This window comes from Octopus bimaculoides, chromosome 5 (genome assembly GCF_046866305.1).
Source record: "Octopus bimaculoides isolate indiv1 chromosome 5, ASM4686630v1, whole genome shotgun sequence".
Classification (NCBI taxonomy): Eukaryota; Metazoa; Mollusca; class Cephalopoda; order Octopoda; family Octopodidae; genus Octopus; species Octopus bimaculoides.
The window spans coordinates 62,587,148-62,613,547 of NC_142932.1; the positions used below are offsets into that span (position 1 = coordinate 62,587,148).

The 26,400-nt window shown below is 36.9% G+C and overlaps 1 protein-coding gene across 2 annotated transcripts in view; it reads right to left on the reverse strand.

Moving 5' to 3' along the window:
• LOC106872164 (ruvB-like 2) overlaps positions 1–26,400 on the reverse strand; it is a 96,704-nt gene that overhangs the window by 10,501 nt on the left and 59,803 nt on the right. For both annotated transcript variants that reach the window (XM_089352338.1, XM_089352339.1), the window contains 4 exons: positions 24,803–24,926; positions 5,222–5,316; positions 4,244–4,362; positions 2,917–3,036 (listed from right to left, as the gene is read on the reverse strand). In XM_089352338.1, the coding sequence (XP_089208464.1) occupies positions 2,917–3,036; positions 4,244–4,362; positions 5,222–5,316; positions 24,803–24,926 (458 nt within the window). The remainder of the gene's footprint in view (positions 1–2,916; positions 3,037–4,243; positions 4,363–5,221; positions 5,317–24,802; positions 24,927–26,400) is intronic.

A 26,400-nucleotide genomic window follows, 5' to 3' on the forward strand; every position in this document is an offset into this window, starting at 1 on the left:
CGCATGAGACAGCCTTTTCTGAACCTCAGTTGAGCCAACGGTATGGTATAAATAGCTAGCTTTTCACCGTCACAGTTTGTCAGTCTGCTTCAGACCTTCTGAGGTCTAGCCGCTGACCACAGAGCACACAGCCAGTTCCAGCGACGACACGACAGCAGCTTCATGGAAATTCAACACTTCGTTCAGCATTCAGGACACTCCATCTTCGTCGCCACCATCATCTTCTTGACTACACCAACGTCTCTACATACACACCACCACAGGTTCTATCACCTCACTGTTTGTGAATTACTTCACCATGGTTAACAGCGAGTACAACCTGCGAGACCTCCTGTATCAAGTAACCGGCCGCAGCATTGAAGCCTCAACTTCTCATGACATGTGCCTTCTTCCCGGCTCTGCCTTGCCACCACAACTTCTTGTTACAGCACTTCAACTACTGTGTAACTTGACTACAAACTGGTATTTACCATACTTGTGTCTGGACTTTCTTCTAACGTCCTTATAGACTCTTTTCTATGCTTTGTATTTCTCTCACACACATACATCTATGTTTGTACACATACACTTTGTTTACATGACAGCCTGTCTATTATTGTGTTTATATGTCGCACTCATACACACAAGTTGACATATCAATAAAACCTTCTCTTAAACCTTCTAACAATTGAGTCTCTCTTTCCTTTTGGCACTCATACTCATTTATCCTCTTTTCGTGTTTTTTATTTGTATCGACCATGCGAGGTGCTAAAGGAGCCATTCTTTGTCACCTCTCCTGGTCGCATGGTCACTACACTGACTACTAATTTTATTATTACCTTAAAAAATACTAATTCTAATCCCTAAAAAAGTTTCGTTCTTAATGCTAACTTTCTGAAAAAAATCTGTCTCTAACTACTCTCTAAAAAGTTTTTTCTTAATCCTAACATTTTGAAAAAAATATTTCTCAAAGTAATTATAACTATTTCCAAAAGTAATTTCCAAAATGAACATTTTGAAAAAATTTTTCTCTAAATATTATAACTGTATCAATTAATTTAGCCATAACACGTGCTTCATAACATTCAGAACTGAAATATGTATTGAATTTACTCTCATGCAATATTACCTCTCATAACTCTCTACCATAAAAATGTTGGAAACTGAGTATTTTTTCAGATATTAATAAAATTTTCATGCCGTCGGGGCTATGGAAACTTAGCGCACACTGACTTAAAAAATACTAAATTTCAAACATCTTTATGGTTAAATACGCTTAGAGCAATTCCAAACCATAAAAACTGCACTTTAAAAATAGTGTTTAGTGACAGTGGTGTAATTTTCCTTCAAACTACGAACAGGAGTTAAGATACGTACCAACTACAACAAATAATTGTTTGTACGTACATCAAATTGTCTTTGAACTAAGTGGCAGAAGAAGAATTATTATTGAACTTTTAAAAGGCAAGTTTATTGTTGCCTATTGCATACAGCAGCAGTATACTTCGCAAAAATAAATCTCTGCCAACAAAGGACCAGACTGCAATCAAAAGAGCCAAGGCTGCAGAGAGGAAAAGAAAGTCCAATGCAAATGAAAACCCAAATCAAACAGCAGCCAGGAGAGTTTCCAATGCAAAGATTCAGGGACTCTCAAACTCCTGAACAAGCTGCATCCAGGAGAGCATCAAATGCTCTTACCAAGAGCAGAGAAAGGGTATGAGAAACATCTGAACAAACTAAATCTAAATCGTAGGATGTGCTAGAAACACCAGCTAAATCTCCCTTAACTCACACACCATTCCATTTGAAAATATTTTCAATTTCTTTTTTTCTTTCTTAACCAAAAAGGCTTCTTTCATCGTTTTTTAAGTGTATAGTGCAAACAAAATTGACCAAAATTGGTTCAGGTGGGTGGGGAGAGAGAGAGGAAAGGGGATCCTAAATTTTCATAAAAAAACTTTTGTAAAAAGCTTTGCCCCCATCATTTCCAAGATCATGATGCAAAACAATTGGGAAAATCCATGTCAAAATGGAGAAAATCCAACTTATGTGGGCGTCCTGATCTGAAATTCAACTATTTATTGTCATTTTTAATAGTTCATTAAAATTTTATTGAAATGGTGTCATGTCCCAAAATCTCATGTTTTTTTCTTTTTACTCCCATACCTATTACAAATGTGCCAAAACTCAAGTTTCTGAGGCCTGTGCTTTTGGTTTTGGCTAGGTTTTAAAACACTGCAAAATCAACCAAGAACCTAAAAAGAACCTAAAAAGAAGTTAGGCAACTGCTACACCATGGTCACTATTAATTTATGTAATTTGAAGATGATTATCACCTCAGTTTCAAAGATATGACATAAAAAAATATGGCTAATTATTCATTTAGGCCAATTAGGCAAGATTTCAACCAATTTGCTAACTATTGAAATTGTCATATTTCCTAAAATATTCATCTAAATTTCACATATGAGGTATTAAAATGTTTCTCTTTGGATGCTCTCGAACAAAAAATACAGTAGAAATTACAATGTTAATACCAATTCAAATATGCCAAGAACATGTTCAGACTTGTAAACAAGTCATTCACTGTGTTTTGTCATGGAGAAAATTTCTCACTGTAGACAAATGGTATAAAATACAACCAAGTAGAAATTACATTTAAATATTTTCAAAACTTCATAGTGATACCTATTATAATAGGCTATATCAACTGCTCTAATTAATAACTTCTGAAACACCATGTCTTTTGAATAAATGTAATGATTTCTAAATCATAAAATTGTTTGTAATATAGAATTATGAGAAAGAGAATTAAAAGTTATGACTTTCCTTGAAAACATTAGTGACTTCAGTAAAATAGTTTTAACCAGAAATTGTATATGGTAATTTTGTGGTAGTATTTTAGCTGCATTTGGATTTCATATTATTAAACTTTACCTGATCTTGAGAATCTGTTTTATTTCTTTATCTTCATAAGGAGAAGTAGAAATGATCAGTAAACGGTCCAGAAGATCTATTGGAATACCATGAGGACTTAAATACTGGGTTCCACGAATTCTGTCACAACAAAAAATACAACAGGTTTTCAAGAAAAGAGCTATAAAAGAGGAAATGATGCTTCTTTCATTAAATGAAATAATGAAATTTAATTAATTTCAGAAACAAATTCTAATATATCTTTAAAATATGATCCCAAGACATCGTACTTTTCTTTTTTTGATGTGGCTAACAAACTGAAACAGATAATAAATCAAAGCATTTACCATTAAGTGATATACTAAAAAGTCTTCAGTCAGCCATAGCTGTGAATTTTGTATTGCCTGGAACCTTGGGCAAAAGTTGTCAACCATAGCCTCAGATTAGTCAAAACATTGAGAGTGACATTCAGTAGACAGAGTGTAGAAGGCCACCGGAGGAAACATTCCTACTCTTGGCTAGTACACTTCATAAGTTAAGTTGTATGTGTGTATCTGTTTTCCTATTAATGTTTATGAGTTTGTGCATACATACATTATTTTCTGTTTTCTAAGGAATAATTATATTTTTCTGTTTTGATAAAATAAAGATCAAAGATCTTTTATTTGGAGAGTTCCAGGACTCAGAAATGAACTGGAAGTGATTTTAGGCAAGAAGCATTTCTGCAGTTAATGTTTTCACAAAATTTGAATGCACACAAGCAGATTCTTAAATGTAATAATATCATATAGTGAAAGGTAATAGAAGCACTGAAGTAAATATTTAATGGTTTCATTCCCATACCACTGCCTCCCAACTGTTTTTACTTAGGTCTAGGTCACTTCTGATCTAGCAGAACTCTGAACAAAGACATTCCATGTGTAACCATCCTATCTTTCTCAGACAGTGTCTAGAACTATATTCATCAAATGAGTCCAATCCATGCCAGCATGGACAACAGATATTAAATGATGATGATGTGTCCTTTCCTTCTTTTTTTTTGTAAAATAGAATGGGATGTTTAAAGGGGAACTTGCTTGCAGCAAGTCAAGCAAAGGTGTCAGAGGCCCTCTCAACAACTGTGATCACTCATTTGCTAAGTTGTATTCTTAGACCACACAAATTTTTCTTTAGTTTAACATCACTTTATGATACATATAATATAAACAACATACAATACTAATGAAATAACATTAATTTCAAAATGATTGGTTTTAAATAATCAATTTCCATCAACTGTTTATCATAATTAGATTCACATTTAACATAAGCTAAGATATATAATACAATACTAATATTTGACACTCACCGTGTGATACCACGATTTGTAGCCATTACCAGTACAGGAGCCATATCAGTTTCTAAAGCCCGGTTCAAGAATGAGAAACATTCAATGTCTAACATATGCACTTCATCAATGAACAATACCTGTGGATAAAAGAAAGAAAATAAAAAAGATGTTTTTGACATTAAATCCAAGGGAATATACACTCAGCTATTAGCAGCAGACATCAAGGTCACTATCACTTCTCCCAGGTTACTGTAAATGTACAGACTATACTGGTAATGATTCCTGATTTACACAACATGGAATGTTTTTTGTCCTTCTCCTACATATTAAATTATCAAAACATAACTTATGCACAATACAATGACTAGAAAATGAAGGGGGAAAAAACGCTATAATTCAATTCTACTTTTGCATGAAACTATATATTATTCTACACTTATTACAATTAAAAGAGTAAAGTATTATCAATTTATTAATTTATTAATAAATTTGCAACTGGAATATCATACTGATGAGGTAATGAAGGATTTGCACTTCTAAACCAGAAACGCGTATATGATTAACTACGACTAGTTTAGTTCGTTTATTCTTTTCTTCTTGTTTTGCTTTTGTGAGTTACAAGTAATGCTATCTGTTGGAGTTTCGGCACTTTAGCTGCTATTTCTGAACTTCGGTATGTGGTGAAGCAACTGTTGCTGACCCCTTAATTATGTTTATTATTCTACACTGTCGACTGCAGGCTTCAACACACATAATGTATATCACTGTAGGCTCTATAGTCCAAAATACAAGTAGCAAATGAAAATATACTGTCATGGGAACTCCACTTTGCCTTTTATGCTCCCACTATCCCAGGTACATGAAATATCTTCTCATCTCGCACAGGTGTTGAGTTGATTGAATGTTTTTTCCTAATATGACAAAAGCAATAGAAAAATGAACACAAGTAATACTTTTAGAAATGTAACAGTAGCAAATTACAGAAAAATAACTCACACCAGGAACAATTTCAGCTTTTCCTTCTTCTCGCCATTCAGCAACTTTACAGTTAATTTGCTCTCTTACTTCAGCCTTTATTTCACCAGTATCACCTAGACAAGTTCAATGGAACATAAGTATTGATTAATTATCTCCACTATTACATGACACTATAATGATCCTGTACAACATAGCTTCTCAAAGTGGGTGATGGACGAATTGAGATTTTGGCAGGTGATATGAACATTTGTTGGGTGACAATGAATTTTTAGAAATTAAGTGTGCATTTACTGATATCTAGGCATGCCTAGAATAAGGATGCACTCGCATGTATTTGTATTAAAAATGCAAACTTGTTTATTGATCAAATATTTTTGTCACAGTCTTTGAGATTGTCATGTGTGCTAAAAATAGCAACCAAATAGGCCTAGGCCTTAAATCACACTCCACTACAATTTTTTTTTTTTGCATAATTGTATGAAGTCCTATGTGTAAAATTCAAATTCGCAAAAATTTCTTGAAAACTCTAAAAAATAAAAAAGTTATGAGGGGGTTATATGACATGCTTAATTCTGTGGTTTCATATCAAAACACAAGTGCTATTTTCAGGATGTTGACAAAATATGCAGTCACACACAAAGTGACAGCTTTGAAATCATGTTTCTTGACTGTGTGAAAATGATCAAACTTTAAACCTGTATAACTTTTTAAAAACATTTTTTCTGGCAAAAGTTGAATAACCCTAGCAATTTAGCTTGGAAAGGTACATTAATGTACCAAATTTTAAAATTTTCTATAAACTTTAATTTTTGAAATGCTGGCAGCCAAACGAAATACATTTGTATTTGCTCCATTAAAGAGGTGTCACCTGACTCCACTCTATTGACTTCTTCTTTTTGGGAATACCATACTGCCTTTCTGACGCCATCTGTAGAAATTCATTTTCACTTTACTGATGCCTCCAGTCAAGAAAATTTGTCAACAGTACTGTAGTGATTATTTATCCTTTGGATTTATTCCCTCTCCTCAGAACTGTCAGTTACCAATGTGCCTTCTTTGCCATCAGACTTTGACTAATGAAACAATGAAACCTTCACGCTTGAAGCATCACTTTGATGCAAAGTATTCTGACAAGATGGATAAGCCATTATCATATTTTTTTTTAACCAAGCTCCTCTTTCAAAAAGTAAATACAAACATTCAACATGCTACTCAAGTAAACTAGTAAACAGGAGAATGACGGGTTGATTACATCGTACAACATTGCATTGCTTGTTGCTAAGTCTAGGAGGTTTCACACAATTGGAGAAACATTACTTTGCCCAGTTATTGAATAGGTTTTGTCAACCGTTATGCACAAAAAACCCAATAACATTATGAAGAAGATCTCACCTAGTATTAACACAATTTCTTGAAGCATCAATGAAATGGCCAACACTGTCAAACATCAGCTCATTAATATTCTCCAGCGTTCTGAATTTTCTATATAAGTGGATGAGTCAACTGTTGTTGTCAATCAATGTTTGATGATGGTATATATTCGATATTTCAATGAAGACCTTCAACCTTGTGAGGAAATGCTGTTCACAGAGAAATTGCCACTTGATTCAAGGTGCAACTATTTTTCACACTCTATTCCTTTTTGAACATAATATTCCACTCAGTAACATTCTTGCCTGTGCGTCTGATGGAGCCCCTTCGATGATAGGAAGAGACAGAGGTTTTCATTTCTGCTAAAGTGTGAAATTTCCCACCAGACACTAACTGTTCATTGCTTGGCACACCTGCAGCATTTAGTGGCAAAAAATATGAATGGTAGGTTGAATGATGCACTACAGTTAGTTATCAAGACTGTGAACAAATTGAAGTCCAGTCCCTTGTCTGATCGAATTTCCTGTCAACTCTGTGAGAAATGATGAGGACCATACTAACCATATAATCATATCTTTCTTTGAAGATACACTACTATTCGCTTCATTGATGGCTGCAAGATGTGATATCTTTTCTCTTTGTGATATATTCACAAAATTAAATGAATTGAATAAGTTATTGCAAGGAAACAGAAAAACTCTCATTGACAGTAAATCATTTATCACTACCTTCATTTTGAAATTGGTGTTTTATAAGACTAACATTTCAAAATGTCAATTCCATCAATTTCCACAACTTGATTCTTTGAAAGATGAATTAGTTGATGAGGATTTAACTACATATCGCAGCAATTTACAATCATTGCATGATAACATGGTGGAGCAATTTCAAGATGTTATTGTGCTGAATATTCCAAATTGGTATAGCAATCCATTTGAGGTCAATGCAGTCAATTGCGAGGATGACGTTCAGTAGGAATTGATAGGATTACAAAATGACAGTGCCACCACAATGCGATATTGCAGTAATGGCAAAGAAGTTTTGTGGTACTATCAGAGTATATCGAATTCCTACTCCAGTCTGTGGAAACATCTGAAATTACTTTTGCTTTCCTTCCCTACCTCATACCTGGTTGAACCTAGTTTTAACCATGTTGGATCTTTACTTTCCCATTAAAGAATTGGACTGGATGTGACACAACAAGGAGACTTGCAGCTGAAGTTGACAAGTTTGAAACCGAATGTATCTGCACTAGTTGCATTGCACCAGACACATGGTTCTCATTAAAAAGTTTTATTATTTTCCTTTATAATACAATCATTAATTATTTTTGCATCGGTAGTTCTGATCAATGGTTTATTTTGGGAAAATGAAAATCAGTGTAAAAGAAAGCGCAAGTTTCCAGAAATTAATCTGTCTGAAAAATATAGAGTTAGCATAAGCATTTTATTGACACTAATGGCAAAACTAAACCCACAATAAGGGATTTGTAAACAATCACATATTTAGTACAAATGGCACTAACAGAGCAATGAGTCTACGATATAGTGTGTGTGTGTGTGTGTGTGTGTGTGTGTGTGTGTGTGTGTGTGTGTGTGTGTGTGTGTGTGTGTGTGTGTGTGTGTGTGCGTGCGTGTCAAATGATATGGTGGGGTGGGGGGTGTCAGGGTTTTTTACATAGGTGGGTGATGGAGCACTTTTTGGCCAATAGGTGGGCAACATTGCAATTTGACGTGAAAAATTTGGGAAACACTGCTGTACAACACGAATTTGCAAGGCATAGCGCTGTGTCAGTTCTATTACCAACTAAAGTTGCACTCTTGTTCACATTCATACAAAACGAAATTATGAACTCTTACTCAAGGGATTATCAATTTGCAATTTTCATGAAAAGACCCACAGAAGAAATTTTTAAAGATAAAAGTACTCTCTAATTAACCCATTTAAAGTGGTTTTCCAATAACTGAACATTTGTTTTGTTAAATCTGAAATTCACAAAAATAACATGCCCAATTATTGCTAAAAATACCACTTTGCAAGGAAAGTTAGTACAAAAAGTGCTACTCAGGCTCACATAAACCAGTTGCATGCAGGGTATCATTCAGCAAAGCAAGCAGAAAAAGTTGTATAAAATGCCAGGCAGTAATGGATAAAGGCTCATTGCCTGTACAGTTAATGAAGTTGTACAGGTAGGTATTGTATTCAATAACTGAGATAGCATTATAGTCAACTTATACAATAGTAAAGATGCTTTGGCAAGGTTGCTGGATCAGGTTATGAAAGTTACAGAAAGGGTTATTGCTCAAGTGATTAGGAAGAAAGACCAGATGTGATGCAGTTTGGTTTTGCTTGGGAGAAGTGCTACTGATGCTCTCTTCTAGTAAAGCTGTTGCAGGAGATTTAGCCAAAAGTAAACTACTGTACTTGGCATTTGTTGACCTGGAGAAAGCCTTAAATGGGATCCCTCAATGTCTGATTTGGTGGATACTATAGAAGCTAAGCATAGATAAATGGCTGGTGAAAGTTGCCCAAGTCGTGTACAAGGATACTGTAAGTAAGGTGAGAGTTAGCTATGAGTAACACGACAATTGTAGCATGCAGGAAGTTCACCAGGGCTCAAGTCGTTCCCCTCCTATTTATCATTATCCTCCAGGACATAACAGAGGAATTTAAGACTGGTTACCCTAGGGAGCTACTATAAGCTAATGACCTCGTTTTTAGGGTGGAATCTGTAGTAGAATTTGGAAAAAAATTTCAGGTGTGAAAACAAAACCTGAAACCAATAGTCTTGAAGTTAGCTTAGAAAAGACCGAAGTTCTAGTAAACAGAAAAACAGACTGTACACTAATTCTTTCAGAAAAGTGTTCAATATGTAGAAAAGATGTAGGTAGAAATTCCATATATAGCAGAAACTATGGACATACAAGAGGTGTACTGGAATCACAAGAAGGTTAAAAGAGAAAGATTTTGTGGCAGAAATGCAGGCACATTAAACACTAAGAACACATGGGAAATAGATTTTCTGGAATACTCTGGAGTTCCTCAGAGGTAGTAGATAGTTTCTGTAACCTAGGTGACCAAATTATCAGTGAAGGATGTGTCCTGAAATTGTAGTTGCTAGAACATGAATCAGCTGGAAAAGTTCAGAGAGTTAATACTTGTATTGATAACAGAGTGAAAGGCAAATTGTATGATACTTGTGTATGAACATTACTTGTGTAATGCTACATGGTAGTGAAATGTGGCAAAGTGGACCTAGAAGCTATAATTTTAGAAATAATTACCGTACTTTTTGCTAACTTCTTCCAAGTTTAAGCTTAACTCCGAACAATATTGGGTATTTTAATTCAATTTTGAGGTAAAATAAATCTATTCCACTTCTAGAAGGGGCATTTATTGTATCTATTTGTCATCCATCAGCCTATTTCAAAGGTGAAGAATTTCCTTTTTTGGGGGGGGTTGGGGGGGGGGGGTTATTTGTGCAATCTTTCTAAAATCATTGCAAAAGAAATTGTAGATAAAGAATGAATGTAAAATTAGTGTGATGCACCCTGTTGCCTGAAAATGAACATATATTTAGTATTTCATGCAAAAATGACAAGAAGAAACACAAATTGGGACCCACTCTTGTTCGGTTTGAAGTTAGCAAATAAGTTGCCAACGAAACTAGAATCAATGGTTACAAATTCTGTGATGTAGTAATGCATCAATTCCTTAGAAATACAAGCTTAGCATTAACTTTATTTTTATGCTCAATTTTATCATGTTTTATTCAAAACACCAAACTCCTATATTGTCTTGTAGTGACGCCTTAAATAGCAGACAACATTTCCGGAAAGCTTATCCACACATGCGTAGGGACTGGTTCCGGAGGGAATACAGGAAGAGTCTCATGCGCACGCGTGGTCATTCGATATCCAAGCTTCGCGCGGTTTTTCATTCTCTTTCTCGCCAGCCGGCGAAGAGCCAAGACGTTGTAGCAGTCTCTTTCCAACATTCCAACTCTGGAGACAGCTCTCTCCAACATTCCAACTCTGGAGACAGCTCTCTCCAACATTCCAACTCTGGAGCTAGACAAATAACCACTCAACATCATTGACGGCGTCTCAGCAACCAAAGGGCGAAGTGCTGCCTATTTCCTCTGTAAATAAATATTGTTGTGTTGATAGTTCAGAATCTGCGTTCCGTTGTTTCTTCAGAAATTTAATGTGCGAAGGTGTACACCTAATGGTGTATAACCACTTTCCTACAATTGGTGACCCCGACTCAAGAACAAACGCAGCCCGGAGAATTTCTACAATTGGTGACCCCGAATAAAGAACAACTGCGGCTGAGGATTCTGATCTACTGACCAATAATACCACCAGAGAATGCACACATTCACTCGCATCAGCTTATTCCACAGCTGCAGGACTTTCTCTTGGTCATCACACGGTACTTCCCTACAATTGGTGACCCCGAGTAAGAGCAACAGCAGCCGAAAATCTGAGCTACCGACCGACAATACTACACGAGCCGTCAACATGCTCGTCACAGATAGAGAATGCACACAATCACTCACATCCACAGTTGCAGGACTTTCTCTTGGTCATCACACGGCACTTCCCTACAATTGGTGACCCCGAATAAAGAACAACTGCAGCCGAAAATCTGAGCTACAAATCGATACTACAATTAGTACCCCGAGCTAAAAGATCTACAGACCTCGTTTCAACAGCCATTTGAATTCGTATGTTTCGCGACGTTCAACTTCAGGATTGCTTCTACATTCTCATCCATCACAAGCGAAAAGCTAAGAAAATTTTTCTACGTTAAAGTTTTTCATTTTGTCAATGACTTCCAGAGCCTATAACCAAAGATTTCTTTGCGGCTGAGACCTTTGTGGTTTTCCACACAAAAACTTCACGGTTATTTCATCCTAACAACTTCTTGAGCAGTTTCCTACATGTTTCACGAGACGTCAATTCATTCTTACACAGCGTCCTCTACTTGCTGAAAATAGCAGTAAAATGCAGAGTTACATTTCAGTGAGTACATAACATTTGTTGATGCTTACTTGTTCCCAGTTCAGCATATTTCGTCACCTCTCCGTTTCTCTCGGCCGGAGAATGGAAGAGTTACTGGCTTATCTTCATTTGCATGGGATCTTTTGGTCATTTTTGCTCGCAGCTCCGAATTCATGACAGCATTTTCCAGCAATGCCACTCAACGGTACCTCTCAAATAGACACCCTGTCAAATTTCTCTCTCCTGATACGCACCACCAGCTACCATAGCGCTTCTAATGGGATGGTTGAGCGTTTTCATAGGCAATTTAAGGCTGCCTTACACGCCTCGCCCAACCCGCAGTCTTGGGTTGAATTTCTTCAAGGTCGACGCTAATGGTCGTACAGAGATTGTGTCTGTCGACCGTCTGAAAAAGCGTACCTTGACAAACCCTCAACTTTCGTGTACGACGTGCCCATTTTTCAAACACCACACACACCACTGTCAACATCTTTACCAATGCATACACCATCGCAAACACACATACAGAACACAGCTCCAGCCGGTTTCCAGCGACGACATCAACAACCACTACGAACTACAAGCATCACCCCCGACATCGCCAGCAGCAACATGACTTCTACACGTACACAAGCAACCAACATCAACAAGCACGGTTTTATCTCGACCCTGTTAGAGTGGATGTTTCCACTCACGATCAACAGACCAGAACTAACCAGCCAGAATATTCCGTACCAGGTAACACAGGTTCCAGCATCCGACGCTCAACTACAGCTCTGCTCCTTGACCGCAACTTCCTGCGTATGAACATTCTAAATCTCCTTGTGTAACTTTTATAGAACATTCCGTACCAGGTAACACAGGTCCCAGCATCCGACGCTCAACTACAGCTCTGCTCCTTGACCGCAACTTCCTGCATATGAACATTCTATCTCCTTGTGGAATTTTAATACGAACTGGTTTTCTCTATCTCAGTGTTTTAAGACTTTTCACAGTCTATATTACAGACACTTTTACTATGTTCTGTGTTTTCTCTCACACACACACTTGTGCACTCATATATTTTCTTTCCTTTCAGAAAAAAATAAAAAATCAGACTTTTACATCGCGTGATTCCAGTTTCCTGGACAGTTGTCATCACGGTTGTTTTGTCATTGTCAATTCATTTGTACATTGCATGCATGTATCTCACAAGTGTACATTCATTTCTTTGATTTTTCTTTGTGTGTGTTTGTGCCACATCTTGTGGGTGGTTTCGGTGGCCATCTTGCCTCAGGCGTCCCTCCAAATTTTCTATTTTCGTGCTTTCGGCACTCGCGGGGGAGCCATGTAGTGACGCCTTAAATAGCAGACGACATTTCCGGAAAGCTTATCCACACATGCGTAGGGACTGGTTCCGGAGGGAATACAGGAAGAGTCTCATGCGCATGCGTGGTCATTCGACATCCAAGCTTCGCGCGGTTTTTCATTCTCTTTCTCGCCAGCCGGCGAAGAGCCAAGACGTTGTAGCAGTCTCTCTCCAACATTCCAACTCTGGAGACAGCTCTCTCCAACATTCCAACTCTGGAGACAGCTCTCTCCAACATTCCAACTCTGGAGACAGCTCTCTCCAACATTCCAACTCTGGAGCTAGACAAATAACCACTCAACATCATTGACGGCGTCTCAGCAACCAAAGGGCGAAGTGCTGCCTATTTCCTCTGTAAATAAACATTGTTGTGTTGATAGTTCAGAATCTGCATTCCGTTGTTTCTTCAGAAATTTAATGTGCGGAAGCGGTGTACACCTAATGGTGTATAACCACTTTCCTACAGTCTCTTTTGTTTCTCTTTGTTTTTTTTTGTTTTTTTTTAACATTTGTAATTTTCTCAATAATTAAAGGCAAGTGAACAACTTGTCTGGATAGTAGAACCACATTCAGAACATCTGTTTTGGGGTTGGTGCTTTATGATGTTGCTCAAAATATGGGGATCAGATCTTTTAGCAAAGTGATACAAAGTGATAATTTCAGAAAGTGAAGTCAAGCTGTATCCTTCATTCCATCTGATGAGCTCAGGTTGCAACTTGCGTTTTTCCCTCTTCACATCTTTAATTGCTTTATCTATCATAATGTTGTCAGCTAGAATGGTTAGTCCTTCTGTCGGGTTCACATTTTAAAGGCCCTCTTTCTCCCATGCATTCTCCACATTTTGTAGCCTTCCAGTGTAGCACTTCAATGTTTCTTTCTTTTCAAAAAGTGTATCATTTCCAACTATACACACTTCTCCCCAACAACATCTCAATTTTCTCTGATACACTATCTAGTAATCAACAACTCATGGATCTTGTTCTCATGCCAAACACAGGCAAAACTTTTGCTTATTGCTTCTCTCCTTGCTAAATAATTGTCAACTAGCTTCTCTTGCAACTACCTGGTATAATTCTCTACTAACTCCCATTCTTCTAATTCTTAGAGACCTGGGTCTTTGATTTTATGGCTTTCTTTCTATTTCACTATTCTACCACCAAATCAATGTAATGTCTCTAGCTCTTCTTCCTTCTCATCAAAAGGTTCAGTTAGGACTTCTTTAAATTCCTGACTGTTTGATGGATCCTTTAGCTTCCATACTTTTCCAGGCCAGCTTGTACCTCTGAGTCCTAGCTCTAAGCCTGACTTGTCTCTAACCTACGTTGGGTTGTACATTCTTCACCCAGAAAGGACATTACATTCACAAGTATGTGTCTATCCTGCTTTCTGGTGATAATGTAGTCAATCTAGTCTGTGTGCCCACCAGGCTGATAGGTGATCTGGTGACTAACTGGTTTCCTGAAGTTAATGTCACAGATCATTGGTCATAGCATCACAGAAATCCATGAGTCTTATTCCTTCTTCATTTTGAGAACCAAATCCATAGCCTCCATTTTCCCCATAGAATCCACCAGAATGCTGCTCAATATGACCGTTGAAGTCACCAGCCATGGAAATTTGGTCACTATCATTCATTGTTAAGGAATTCTGCAAAAGGACATCATAAAATCAGTCCTTTTGTTCATAGGCAGATTTAAAAGTTGCTGTCATGATTTCCAAAATTAGTCTTAGCTTAATTATCCTATCAAATATGCTGACTTTCTCAATCACTTTACATACCTTTTAGTGTGTGTATGTTGATTGCAGTTGCGCTATGTTGCAAACATGGTAGGAAGAATGAATAGGGAGCTGGAAGATAGCTTTTGTAGCAAACTCATAAGAGGCGAAGAGAGAATGTAAGTTCGTTTGCCCGAATATGAGAAATTATTAATTTCTCATTGGTTAAAAATTACTGCCCATATACAAATTCTGAACTTCGTTGAAGAAGTTGTTCACGGGGTACAGTTCGTGTATGAGTAGTTATTTAAACCCTGATTTTCGGAAAACTCTCCAGTGATCGTTGGATGCCACTCAAATCCACGACACTCACCCTCTTGAGTATCGGCTAATATTTATGCCATGTTCAATACTCAAATCCGACAATATTGAATTGTTGTGAACTCTTATAGCTAGAATGAAAGATTAGTGAGTATAAAATTTAAGTCGTAATTCTCTACGACGAAATGACTTTTTTTCTAAATGTACTAAAATGCCAAAAATGTATATAATAAATTAATGTAGAAATTTAATTTCTTTTGACTTCTCGTTTCTTTCAACTTGTTGAATTTATTTCTGTATATTAATGAAACTGTATTTTTTTATGTGTAACGGTAAAAAAAATATAATCTATATCTTCAACATACATGTACATATGAACGCACGTTCAGCGTCTTGGTATGTATACATCATAACATTTACGCAGCCTAAACTAAGAGTTATGCTTAGTGATAAATACTTATAATTAAGTTATAAGTAACAAGATTATCATTATAGCTTTTAATTAAGAAACCATAAATTTGTTATAACTTACAATCGGAAACATTGTAAATAAAGATATAGTATATATCTCACTTCCCAACCTGTTATCCACACATAAAACTTTCAACATCTGGAAAGAAGTAAGTTTGTGGAACTTCTGCCCGCAGATATGCAAATATTAACACTACTAGACAACTGAACCACCATTTCCCTAGAACCTCAAACATTCAGGGTCAAGAAGATAAAAAATAGTTGGAGGTAATATCGTATACATAGAGTATTAAGAGTGGAGACAAGGCAGACGAAAGGAGTGAAAAAATAGAAACAGGAGTTAGTGAAACTTTTACAGAGAACTAGAAAATAAGAATTTTTATTTAAAACATTACAACACATACATATGAGAATACATTCTTAAAGAAAATTATACAATTGGCCACAAGTTATAAATGATAGTTATAAAATAGATAGTAGTGGTAAAACTTTGTAAAATATTGGTTTATAAAATAACACAGTATATCTACATTGGTGATGACCGGACATCAAAATATTTCTGCAAGAAACATTTCCCAAAGAAAAAAAATTTTTTTTTTGCAGAACAGTGCTACGCAGACGCAAGCTAAAATTGTAAATGCTTATTTCAAAGCTGTTTATTATTTTCGTGCCACAGAGGATATTTCAAATGGCCTGTTTCTTCATTTACACCATTCCCTGGATTTGTTTTATCATATTTGGACAGGAAATAAAACAAAACAGAACGATGATATGAAACATCAACTACAACACACTGCAACCGTTGAGGACCTGCCTCCTGCGACTTCTTTTCAACGGACACACCAATTTATCAGTTTAATTCGTACTGATGTTTCATCCTTCACTACCAGCCACCCTGGACCACTACCTCGACCTTATTGAGCATCTCCAGCAACATATCTTGAAAATGATTTTGGCCCTTGTGGTTCTGTTTGTTTTTCACAGCTGAAGAATACACTTCTTACAGCATTTTCTACTTGCTCCTTGAGTCAATGATGCAAAGCTTTGGATTATGGTACTGCATCAAACACAGCAATTGCTACTGTGTTTTTCCTTTTTCTCAGCCACACTAATAACACTCTTGTCTATGGCAAACCCACTCAAACTTTTGTCTATAGACTGGAACTTTTCCCAGCATGCACCTAGTTTGGCATTTGTTGTGGCTTGCTTTTTCATGTATTTGCATGTTTGTTTATTTCTTTACATTTGCCTAGTTTTGCATATCAATTTTTAATTTTTCAGGACCTTATCTATCCATGTACATATTTTTTGTGAATGTTCTGTATATTATTTGTAAAATTGTCTCAATGTTCGTACACACATGCTTGCATGCCTTCACCCAGTTATACACATGCACCACATACAATGCTTTTAGTTGCTATTGCATGCTCTCTGCACCCTTGTAAGACAACTTGTCTCTGTTAGACCTCTGGTTGGTCATGGGGATAAATAGAATTGCTTGTCTCTTGTAATTCACCGACATGTCACTCTGTCATTCTTGCCACTCATGCATACACTCATTCTTTGCCTCAGTCACGTAGCACCTGGCATACTCAGTCACGCACCAACTGGAATATTCTGCATTCTGTGCATGCAAAGCAACACCATTATTCAAATTCACTCGAATAGATCCTGTCCTTTATGCATGTCCTTGGATTCTTTGTTCCTGATATGCACATTTATTTCTCTCACCTTTCATATTGCATGCACTAACACACTTTTCACACTTCTGAACATTGTTTTCACTTTGCTGGTCCTGAAATGTTTATTTATAGTTAAGTAGTGTTTTGCTTTTTCTTGCCTTTTTATGAACATGTAGTTTTTTGTTTAAATATTTTGCCTTTGCTTGACATTTCTTTCATACCTACTGTTTTTTTTTTTTTTGCATCGACTTTCAGTCTGCATAGGGAAGCTATATTTGGGGTGCTGCGCATTAGCACAATGGCACTACGCCCACTTCAACCAATTAAAGGTGGCTGCAGAAGGATACCAGTAGTAACTTTCACCCAGCAGTAAAACATGCCGTTTTCAATTTAGTCAGTGGAAGCACATGAGATGACCAACACAATTTACCTCCTCGCTTCAGCTTAGCGATACGGACCCTTTTTACCGTCCAGTTCCATCAATGCAGTTGATACTGTGAATACTTTTACATTCCAGCTCGTACAGACAAACTTACCACTGCTAGCTTATCACTGCTTACAACTTCCCACTCACACCAACATAAGTTATTTCGGCTTCCCTGACTCACATATATACCTTACATACACGTATCAGGCCTCAACACTCACTACTTGTCTACAGTCAAACACTATTCCATTTTGCTATCTGCTAGTTCCCTTGACATTACTGAATAAAGCTTAATGTTATTTTATAAATTCGCCTTCTGAGTATTCTTTATCAACACCTCTGTAAGGAATCATCTCTAATGGATACTCCTCAAGAGTTGCCTTCTGAAAATATCTTCTACGAACACATTACATGTAAGAGACTTTCTTCATCGTGACATTCCTTCTTGAAATTAACTACATTCTGTAAAAATCAAATATTACAACATCAAGCAAATTATATTGCACACTTGCAATGCATCCTGGCATTGCCTGAGTGTTATGAACTACAGCCACATTGTATTATTTGTCCCTTTCTTATGGGCAGAATCAGCATAGTTGATATATAGTGAACTGGATTACTGGTGTAATGGAAGTTATTGTCTGTTTAAAAGTGAAGTGGGGGAAGGGTACAATTTCCAGGGGTTTGCATGAAAGTGCTCTCTGTTCTTAAGAAGGATCACAAACTAAGTATTGTTTCATCATATAAAAGGGAGTTCATACGATTTTGCCCAGAAATCACATTTTCAAAATTTTAAATATGCACATCACACACACGAATTACAGAATAGAAAAAGGCCATTTCAATTGGATTTGGGTGAGTAGGTAGGTAGATAGATTAAAAAGAACAAGGAAGCAGTCAGTTGGAAAAAAAAACAGGGAACAGTTTTGTTGTGAGATAAATTCATATTTATTTTAAATTGCATTTGATTTATATAACTAGCATTTTTCTTTACGTTATCTTTTTTTAGTGTGTCTGTTTCATGTAACTAACCCATTTACTACCATATTTCTTGTGAAATACACAACTTTCATTTCAATTAATTCTGAAGAGTATGAAGAATTTAGTAAAATAACTGTCATTATTTAGAAGATAAATTAACATGAAATGTTGATAGAATGTTTCAATTTAAATTAGATTATAACAATAAGTTTGTATCATAGAACCTTGTGCAAGATGTATGCGTTGATCATGGTGACGTTACAGAAAAACCAGAACATGTACTTCCACCATTTTCATGCTATGACAGCAATGCCATAGTAGGACCACAGCTGATTGTCTTTGTCAACAGCATTGTAGTTTGTGCTGTATTCTTGGATGGCAACGGGTTTCTGGTATATATCATGTCTGGCTGTCCAGGACAGCCATGTCTGATTTTGTTGATGTTTCTGGTGCAGTTCACAGGTGACAGCACATTCACTTGTCTCTTTTTGTCACACCAGCTCACAGCCAGTAATTTGCCCTGCTGAGACTTCACCATTTCATCATTTGTTTCCATGTAGGCAGTTTTTTATGGTCACAGGTAGGCCATATCAGTTGCTTCTTATTGTGCTCTTCAAAAGACCTTCCATCAAATCCATGGAGGTGAATAAGTTGTTGAAATAGATGTGATGCTATTTCATGTAGTATGGGGGCACAAGTTTTCTCACCAAGTGGCAGGTTGTCTTCAGACACAATTTCTTTTCCTGTGTACATGCCAAAGTCCACAAGGTAAAACAAACAACTCACAGTCACTGATTACCCAGGCTTCTATTCCCCATTTGTACAGTTTTTTATGGAACATACTTAAGAAACGAGTATCTTCCCCTGAACTTCACCATTGCCTCATCCACTGCCATGTTTCTGTGTGGCTTGTAATACCTTGAAAACTGCTTCTTAGCATTGTTGATGATGGGGTGCACCTTGTGAAATTTGTCAAGGGTTTCCCCTTGGTGGGTGTTGGGTGAAATCATTGGCATGAAAATATTTCGTAATTTCTTCATACTGTAGCAAGTATTAAACCTTTATCAGCGGTGATTTGACGTCATATATGGCCACATAGGTATAATTATTAGTTTCCCATTGGTTAAAATTACTGCCCATATTTGAATTCTAACTTTCGTCAAAGAGAAATCTTTCATAGCTAAGCTACAAAGAATATCCACTTATATTCTCTTCTTAAATTTCTCCAAATGTCTGGATGTCAGACTGATTCACTGCTTGTGAGGTCAAATAAGCAGGTTTAGGCTTCTCTGTTAAAAATTTTAGCAGGCCAAATGGAACAAGCCGCTCCTGTATCAACTAAGAATCCTTGTTTGGAGTTAGAATCAAATATGAAGACTATGCGACTTTTTATGAAGTTGTCCACAGATTTCATCGCATCTAATCTGTGGTTGAGAAGTTTCCCAACCTTTTTTTTTTTTGTTTAGAAAATCAAATGAGCATGGTTTAATACAACGATAAGATTTGACACCAAATTTTGAATGGTACCAGCATATAGCATTTCTTCTGGGACTTTTCGATCGTCTACGCCATCTTGCATTATTTCAGTTATGAGAACATTTATCTCTTCCAGCTTGAAGACTTTCAATTTTGTCTGTTAATAATTTTAATTGTTTTTCTTAAGTTTCTTTCATCTTCTGTAATTCTGAAGAAATGGATGGTAAGGCATCAACAGACTCTCTAGATAATAATTCCAGTATACCATCTGCCAAATCTGCTGTTTGAGAGAGTTTTGCTCTTTCACCACTGAATGTAGAGTTTGAGTGCTACGAGGCAACTTACCAAAGAAAGCTTCTTTAAGATAAGACTCTTCTATCTGTTGATTCCCGAGAAGTTCTTTCATTCTACGAAGAAGTTGAGTAGGTTTTCTGTCACCTAGTTGTTCGTTATTGAACAACTTAGCAAATTCTTTTTGCTTAGAGTTGGAAGTCCTCTTTAGTATCTCTTCTTTTACAAAAATGGGTCGGTAAGATCTATTAATAAGCCTCTCATTTCATTGCTCAGAGGTGGTGGTAAGTTGCTTAACATAATGTTATATTTTTATGCCTCTGTTGTTGTGTCACCTGTCCAAAGAGGAGGCAAAACTGTCACAGAAGTTTGCATATATCCTCTATTGAAATAAGACATTTCAAACTCTAATATTTTCTTCCATTCAAATGTATTAAAATTTACAAGAAGAAAATTTTTCACTTAGTGAAATAATGCTTTCAACAGCTATTAAGTATAAATTTAGCTAACTAGAAAGTGCAGCTAAAACTTTTTATGACTATTATTGTTTTATTTCTTCCTTTGACCTTTAATATCAAATATTTCCGTTTATAAAATTTTGTGTAATGAAACTGTCGTCTATTTTCTATATCAAATTTAATATATTTTTCACAAGGGTCACCAAATTTATAACAACATGTGTATTGAGAATAATGACGAGTGGCAATTTATAACTGGAAAATTACCAGATCATTTAATCAGTTTATAATGTGTTCGACTTGAAAATATAATGAATAAATATATTTCTTTAGCAGGAATCTGGTCATAAATCCGTCACTTATAACTTAATTATAAGTATTTTATCTCCATACATAAATTCTAGCTCAGACTACATAAACACTGTGGTGAGGTATATACACCAGGACACTGAACATGCATGTATTTTGAATATAAACAAGCTCACTCTTTTTCACCGCTATACAGTTTCAATAGTTATATATATTTCATCAACAAGTTGAAGAAAGAGAGATAACGAAATCATTTAGTGAAATTGTTAGATCAGGTAATGAAAGTCACGGAGAGGGTCATAGCCCAACTAATTAGGGAGATAATCAGTTTAGATGAGATGCAGTTTGGGTTCGTGCCAAGGAAAAGCACCACTGATGCTATATTTCTGGTAAGACAGCTGCAGGAGAAATACCTAGCTAAAGATAAACCTCTGTACCTGGCTTTCGTTGACATGGAGAAAGCCTTTGACAGGGTCCCCCGATCCCTTATCTGGTGGTCAATGAGGAAACTAGGGATAGAAGAATGGTTACTGAGAGCTGTACAAGCCATGTACAGAGATGTTGTCAGTAAGGTGAGGGTTGGCAACGAGTACAGTGAAGAATTCCGGGTAGCGGTAGGGGTCCACCAAGGTTCAGTCCTCAGCCTCTCCTATTTATCATAGTCCTCCAGGCAATAACAGAGGAATTCAAGACAGGATGCCCGTGGGAGCTCCTCTATGCTGATGACCTTGTGCTAATTGCTGAGTCACTATCAGAACTAGAGGAGAAGTTTCAGGTATGGAAGCAAGGACTGGAATCGAAGGGCCTTAGAGTCAACCTAGCTAAAACCAAAGTCCTAATAAGTAGGAAGGTAGACAAAACGCAAACCCCTTCAGGTAGATGGCCCTGCTCGATCTGTAAAAAGGGCGTAGGTAGAAACTCTATAAGATGTACCCAGTGCAAGCTATGGACACACAAGAGGTGCAGCAATATCAAAGGAAGGTTAATTAGGAAGATAGTTTTTGTATGTGGCAGATGTTCAGGAGCAATAAACACTGAAAATGTGCAGAAAACAAATTCTGCCACATTCCAGGGAGAAAAACTAGACATAGTTGATAGCTTCCGCTATCTAGGTGACCAAGTTAGTAGTGGGGGAGGGTGCGCTGAAAGTGTAGCTGCTAGAATAAGAATAGCCTGGGCAAAGTTCAGAGAGTTCTTACCTCTGCTGGTGACAAAGGGCCTCTTGCTCAGAGTAAAAGGCAGACTGTATGATGCATGTGTACGAAAAGCCATGCTACATGGCAGTGAAACATGGGCCATGACTGCTGAGGACATGCGTAGGCATGCAAGGAATGAAGCCAATATGCTCCGATGGATGTGTAATGTCAGTGTGCATACTCGACAGAGTGTAAGTACCTTGAGAGAAAAGTTGAACCTAAGAAGCATCAGTTGTGGTGTGCAAGAGAGACGACTGCGCTGGTATGGTCATGTGGCGAGAATGGATGAGGATAGCTATGTGAAAATGTGCCACACCCTAGCGGTTGAGGGAACCTGTGGAAGAGGTAGACCTAGGAAGACCTGGGATGAGGTGGTGAAGCACGACCTTCGAACATTAGGCCTCACCGAGGCAATGACTTCTGACTGAGACCTTTGGAAATATGCTGTGAGTGAGAAGACCCGGCAAGCCAAGTGAGACCATAATCCAAGGCCTCTGCCAGGGGTGTAGCCAGCCCACTTATCCGTACCTTTCCTTCATTGGACACTAAACTCCGCTTGTGAAGACCTGTTGAGGCAAGTGAAATTGAAATCGAACTAAATTCGACGACTGGCACTCATGCCAACGTTTCCTTCATTGGACACTAAACTCGGCTTGCAAAGACCTGTTAGGGCAAGTGAGTGGAGTGCTAAGAGCACTGTCCGAGCATGATCGTTGCCAGAGCAGCTGTCTGGCTTCCGCGCCAGTGGCATGTAAATAGCACCATTTGAGCGTAATCATTACCAACATCACCTTCCCGGCACATGAAAAGACATTTGAGCGAGGTCATTGCCAGTGCTCCCAGACTAGCTCCTGTGCAGGTGGCACATAAAATACACCATTTTGAGCGTGGCCGTTGCCAGTACCGCCTGACTGGCCTTCATGCCGGTGACACGTAAAAGCACCCACTACACTCTCTGAGTGGTTGGCGTTAGGAAGGGCATCCAGCTGTAGAAACTCTGCCAAATCAGATTGGAGCCTAGCATAGCCATCTGGTTCGCCAGTCCTCAGTCAAATCATCCAACCCATGCTAGCATGGAAAGCGGACGTTAAATGATGATGATGATGATGATGATGATGATATACGTACACTTAATATTTGCAGTACATTTTTATAAGTCAAAAAAAGACTGTCATAGAGAGTTATGACATAAAAATTGTATGGTTAATGTTTACATGTATTATCTAATTCTTTCATAACTAAGCTACGAAAAGTTTTAAACAACAATTCAAAATAGCCTTGTTGAATTAGACAAAAGACTCGGCATCGTTATAACAAATCTCAGGAAAGTGAGTGTCATGGAATCAAGTGACAACCAACAAACACTGATTTATTTCCCAAAAATCAGAGTTTTTATAACTGCTGATATCTGAATTCTAAGAACCGTATTTCATGAAAGATTTCTCTTTGACGAAAGTTAGAATTCAAATATGGGCAGTAATTTTAACCAATGGGAAAGTAATAATTATACCTATTTGGCCAACATGACCATGACATCATATCACCACCAATAAAGGTTTATTAAGGCTTGCTACAATACCTATTTACAGTCATCACCTTGGCAATAGACTGCTGGTGGAAGACTTCATCTTTACCCCAGTAGTGCCTATAACTAGGTAGTTGCACAATCCCCACAAGAAATAAAATTCCCACATTTGCTTTCATTTCAGCCACACTGATTATAAAGTTTTCATTGTTCTATCTAGCATACAAGCTTGTCTGCTCAACTGATCCCTCAAACATTGTAGTTGGAAACAACTGCATGAAGTAATCAATTGGCTCTGCTATCACTGACAGAGGTTTTGTAGATCCACTAGCTTCAATAAACGTACCCATTTTGGTGTCTCTGATAATACCAGTCTACTCCAAATCATCATAATCCAAATCATCTGAACTTGACAAGTCTGAAATTTCTGTCTCACTGAAATCCAAAAGAACACTTGTATGCACTGACGACACAGATACATCACTTGTACATTCTCCTCAATCATATGACTAATAAAATCGCCAAATGAAGAATTGCTATCAGACACAGCATCCAACCATTTTCACAACAAACTTGCCCAAAAAGAATTTGCGAAAAATGATCTCAAAGCACAACCAAAACAAGTATGGCCATGGCAAAGCAGAAATCAAGCTTTTACAAAGCTTTCTGTGCACATGTGCAACTTTGTGATGTTATGGGTCATATCCTGTGCAACCGGTTTGTGTACCTAGTGACAAGGCTCGTTTTCCAGTGGTTCATGAATGAGTGTCTACCGCAGATTAGAGCGGTTTATGACGTTAAGAGTTAAAATTGAAGACCTCTTAGACTACAGCATCCTTAAATTTGTGCTAACAACACTATTGTTATTCATATACATGAAAAGATACTGGGCAAAAACAAACATAAGCTAATGCATCCAGCATATAAATATAACAATCCAGCAAGAGTTAAATTCTTGAGGAGTCAAATATATAACAATCATAATTCTTCTGAAACAAATGAAAAAAAGCATCAAACTTACCTGAAAACAGTGCAAGAAAGCCTTGTGTCCGACTGTTGATGACATCAATTTCATGTAAGGTTACTGTGTGTACAACCTCTTTCCGTTTTTGCAATTCTCCTTCTGGGCATTGCACAAAGCGTGTCTAAATATAAATTTAAAAGTTCCAGACACTCATCAAGAAAATGATTAAAAGATCAGTGTTCAGTTAAATCCAATGATCCTAGATACCAAAAACGGTAAAGCATCGATTACTAAATTTAGACAAACCTAAAATTAGATATAAGAATGAAATGAAGAATTTCACAACAATAAGTTCCTCTTCAATTTTTTTTAGCTATTATTTCTGAATGAGAAACAGATGTCTAAACCCTAAGGTGAACCAAAACAAAGAATGAAATTAATGAAATAAAAACATAGATTACACAGGGTGTTTGAGAGACAAAAAAAGTTTCATAGAATAAAACTGCAACAGAAAAATTTGAAATTATATCAAATGTGTGAATCATTTCTTCCTGCCTCATTTCCAGGGCTCCTATATGTATTATTGTTGATTATTACTTTCACACTATGTATAAACTCTTATTTCTATGCAAATTCTGCTGTCAGGTAGATAAGGCACTTTGCCAGTTTGGACTTGTCTGTAATGCTGTGGAAACACCAGAGTAAGAGGCCAATAGACTAGCCTATCAAACTACAAACACAAGCACACGTATGCATGTATGTGCACATAGAGGTGCATGGGCATCATCATCATTTAACATTTACTTTTCCATGCTTACATGCATCAGACAAGAATATGTCAAGGTAGAGCTTTCTAATGTGGGATACCTTTGCTGCTGCCAACCCACTTATTTGCCAAAGAGGTAATAATCTCCCAGTCCATCAAGCAACAAACAGCTAGAACATGTTTATGTGGAAAACTACAATCAAATGACATTGTATGAATAAGGCTTTCCTTTACAAAAATCATGCAAGCCTACAAATTGTACATACAATACTACCTATGTGCAAACTACACCATCTGAAAAATTTTAAAGAAAATACTACACATTCAAGAAAGACTCATATACTACATGGTTGTCTATAAACTTCCACCCATACAAATAAACATAGTATGAATATGAAATATAATACAAAATATCCTTATTAAGTATGTGTGTGCGTCTATCATCATCATCATTTAACATCGATCTTCCATGTTAGCATGGGTTTGACAGTTTGACTAAAAATGGTAAACCAGAGGACTGCAGCAAGCTCCACAGTCTGCTTTGGCAGAAAGCATATTTCATAGCACAATATGTTTAGACAAAATGCTTTCCCAGGACAAATATTGTAGTATATCTGCTGGAAAGTAATACTACTGTATTGTAAGAATATATTTGTAAGAATATATACATATATATACATATATATATACACATACATATATATATATATATATATATATGTATATATATATATATATATATATATATATATATATATATATATATATATATAGTGGCCGTTTTCGTGCAGGTGACACGTAAAAGCACCCACTACACTCTCTGAATGGTTGGCGTTAGGAAGGGCATCCAGCTGTAGAAACTCTGCCAAATTAGATTGGAGCCTGGTGT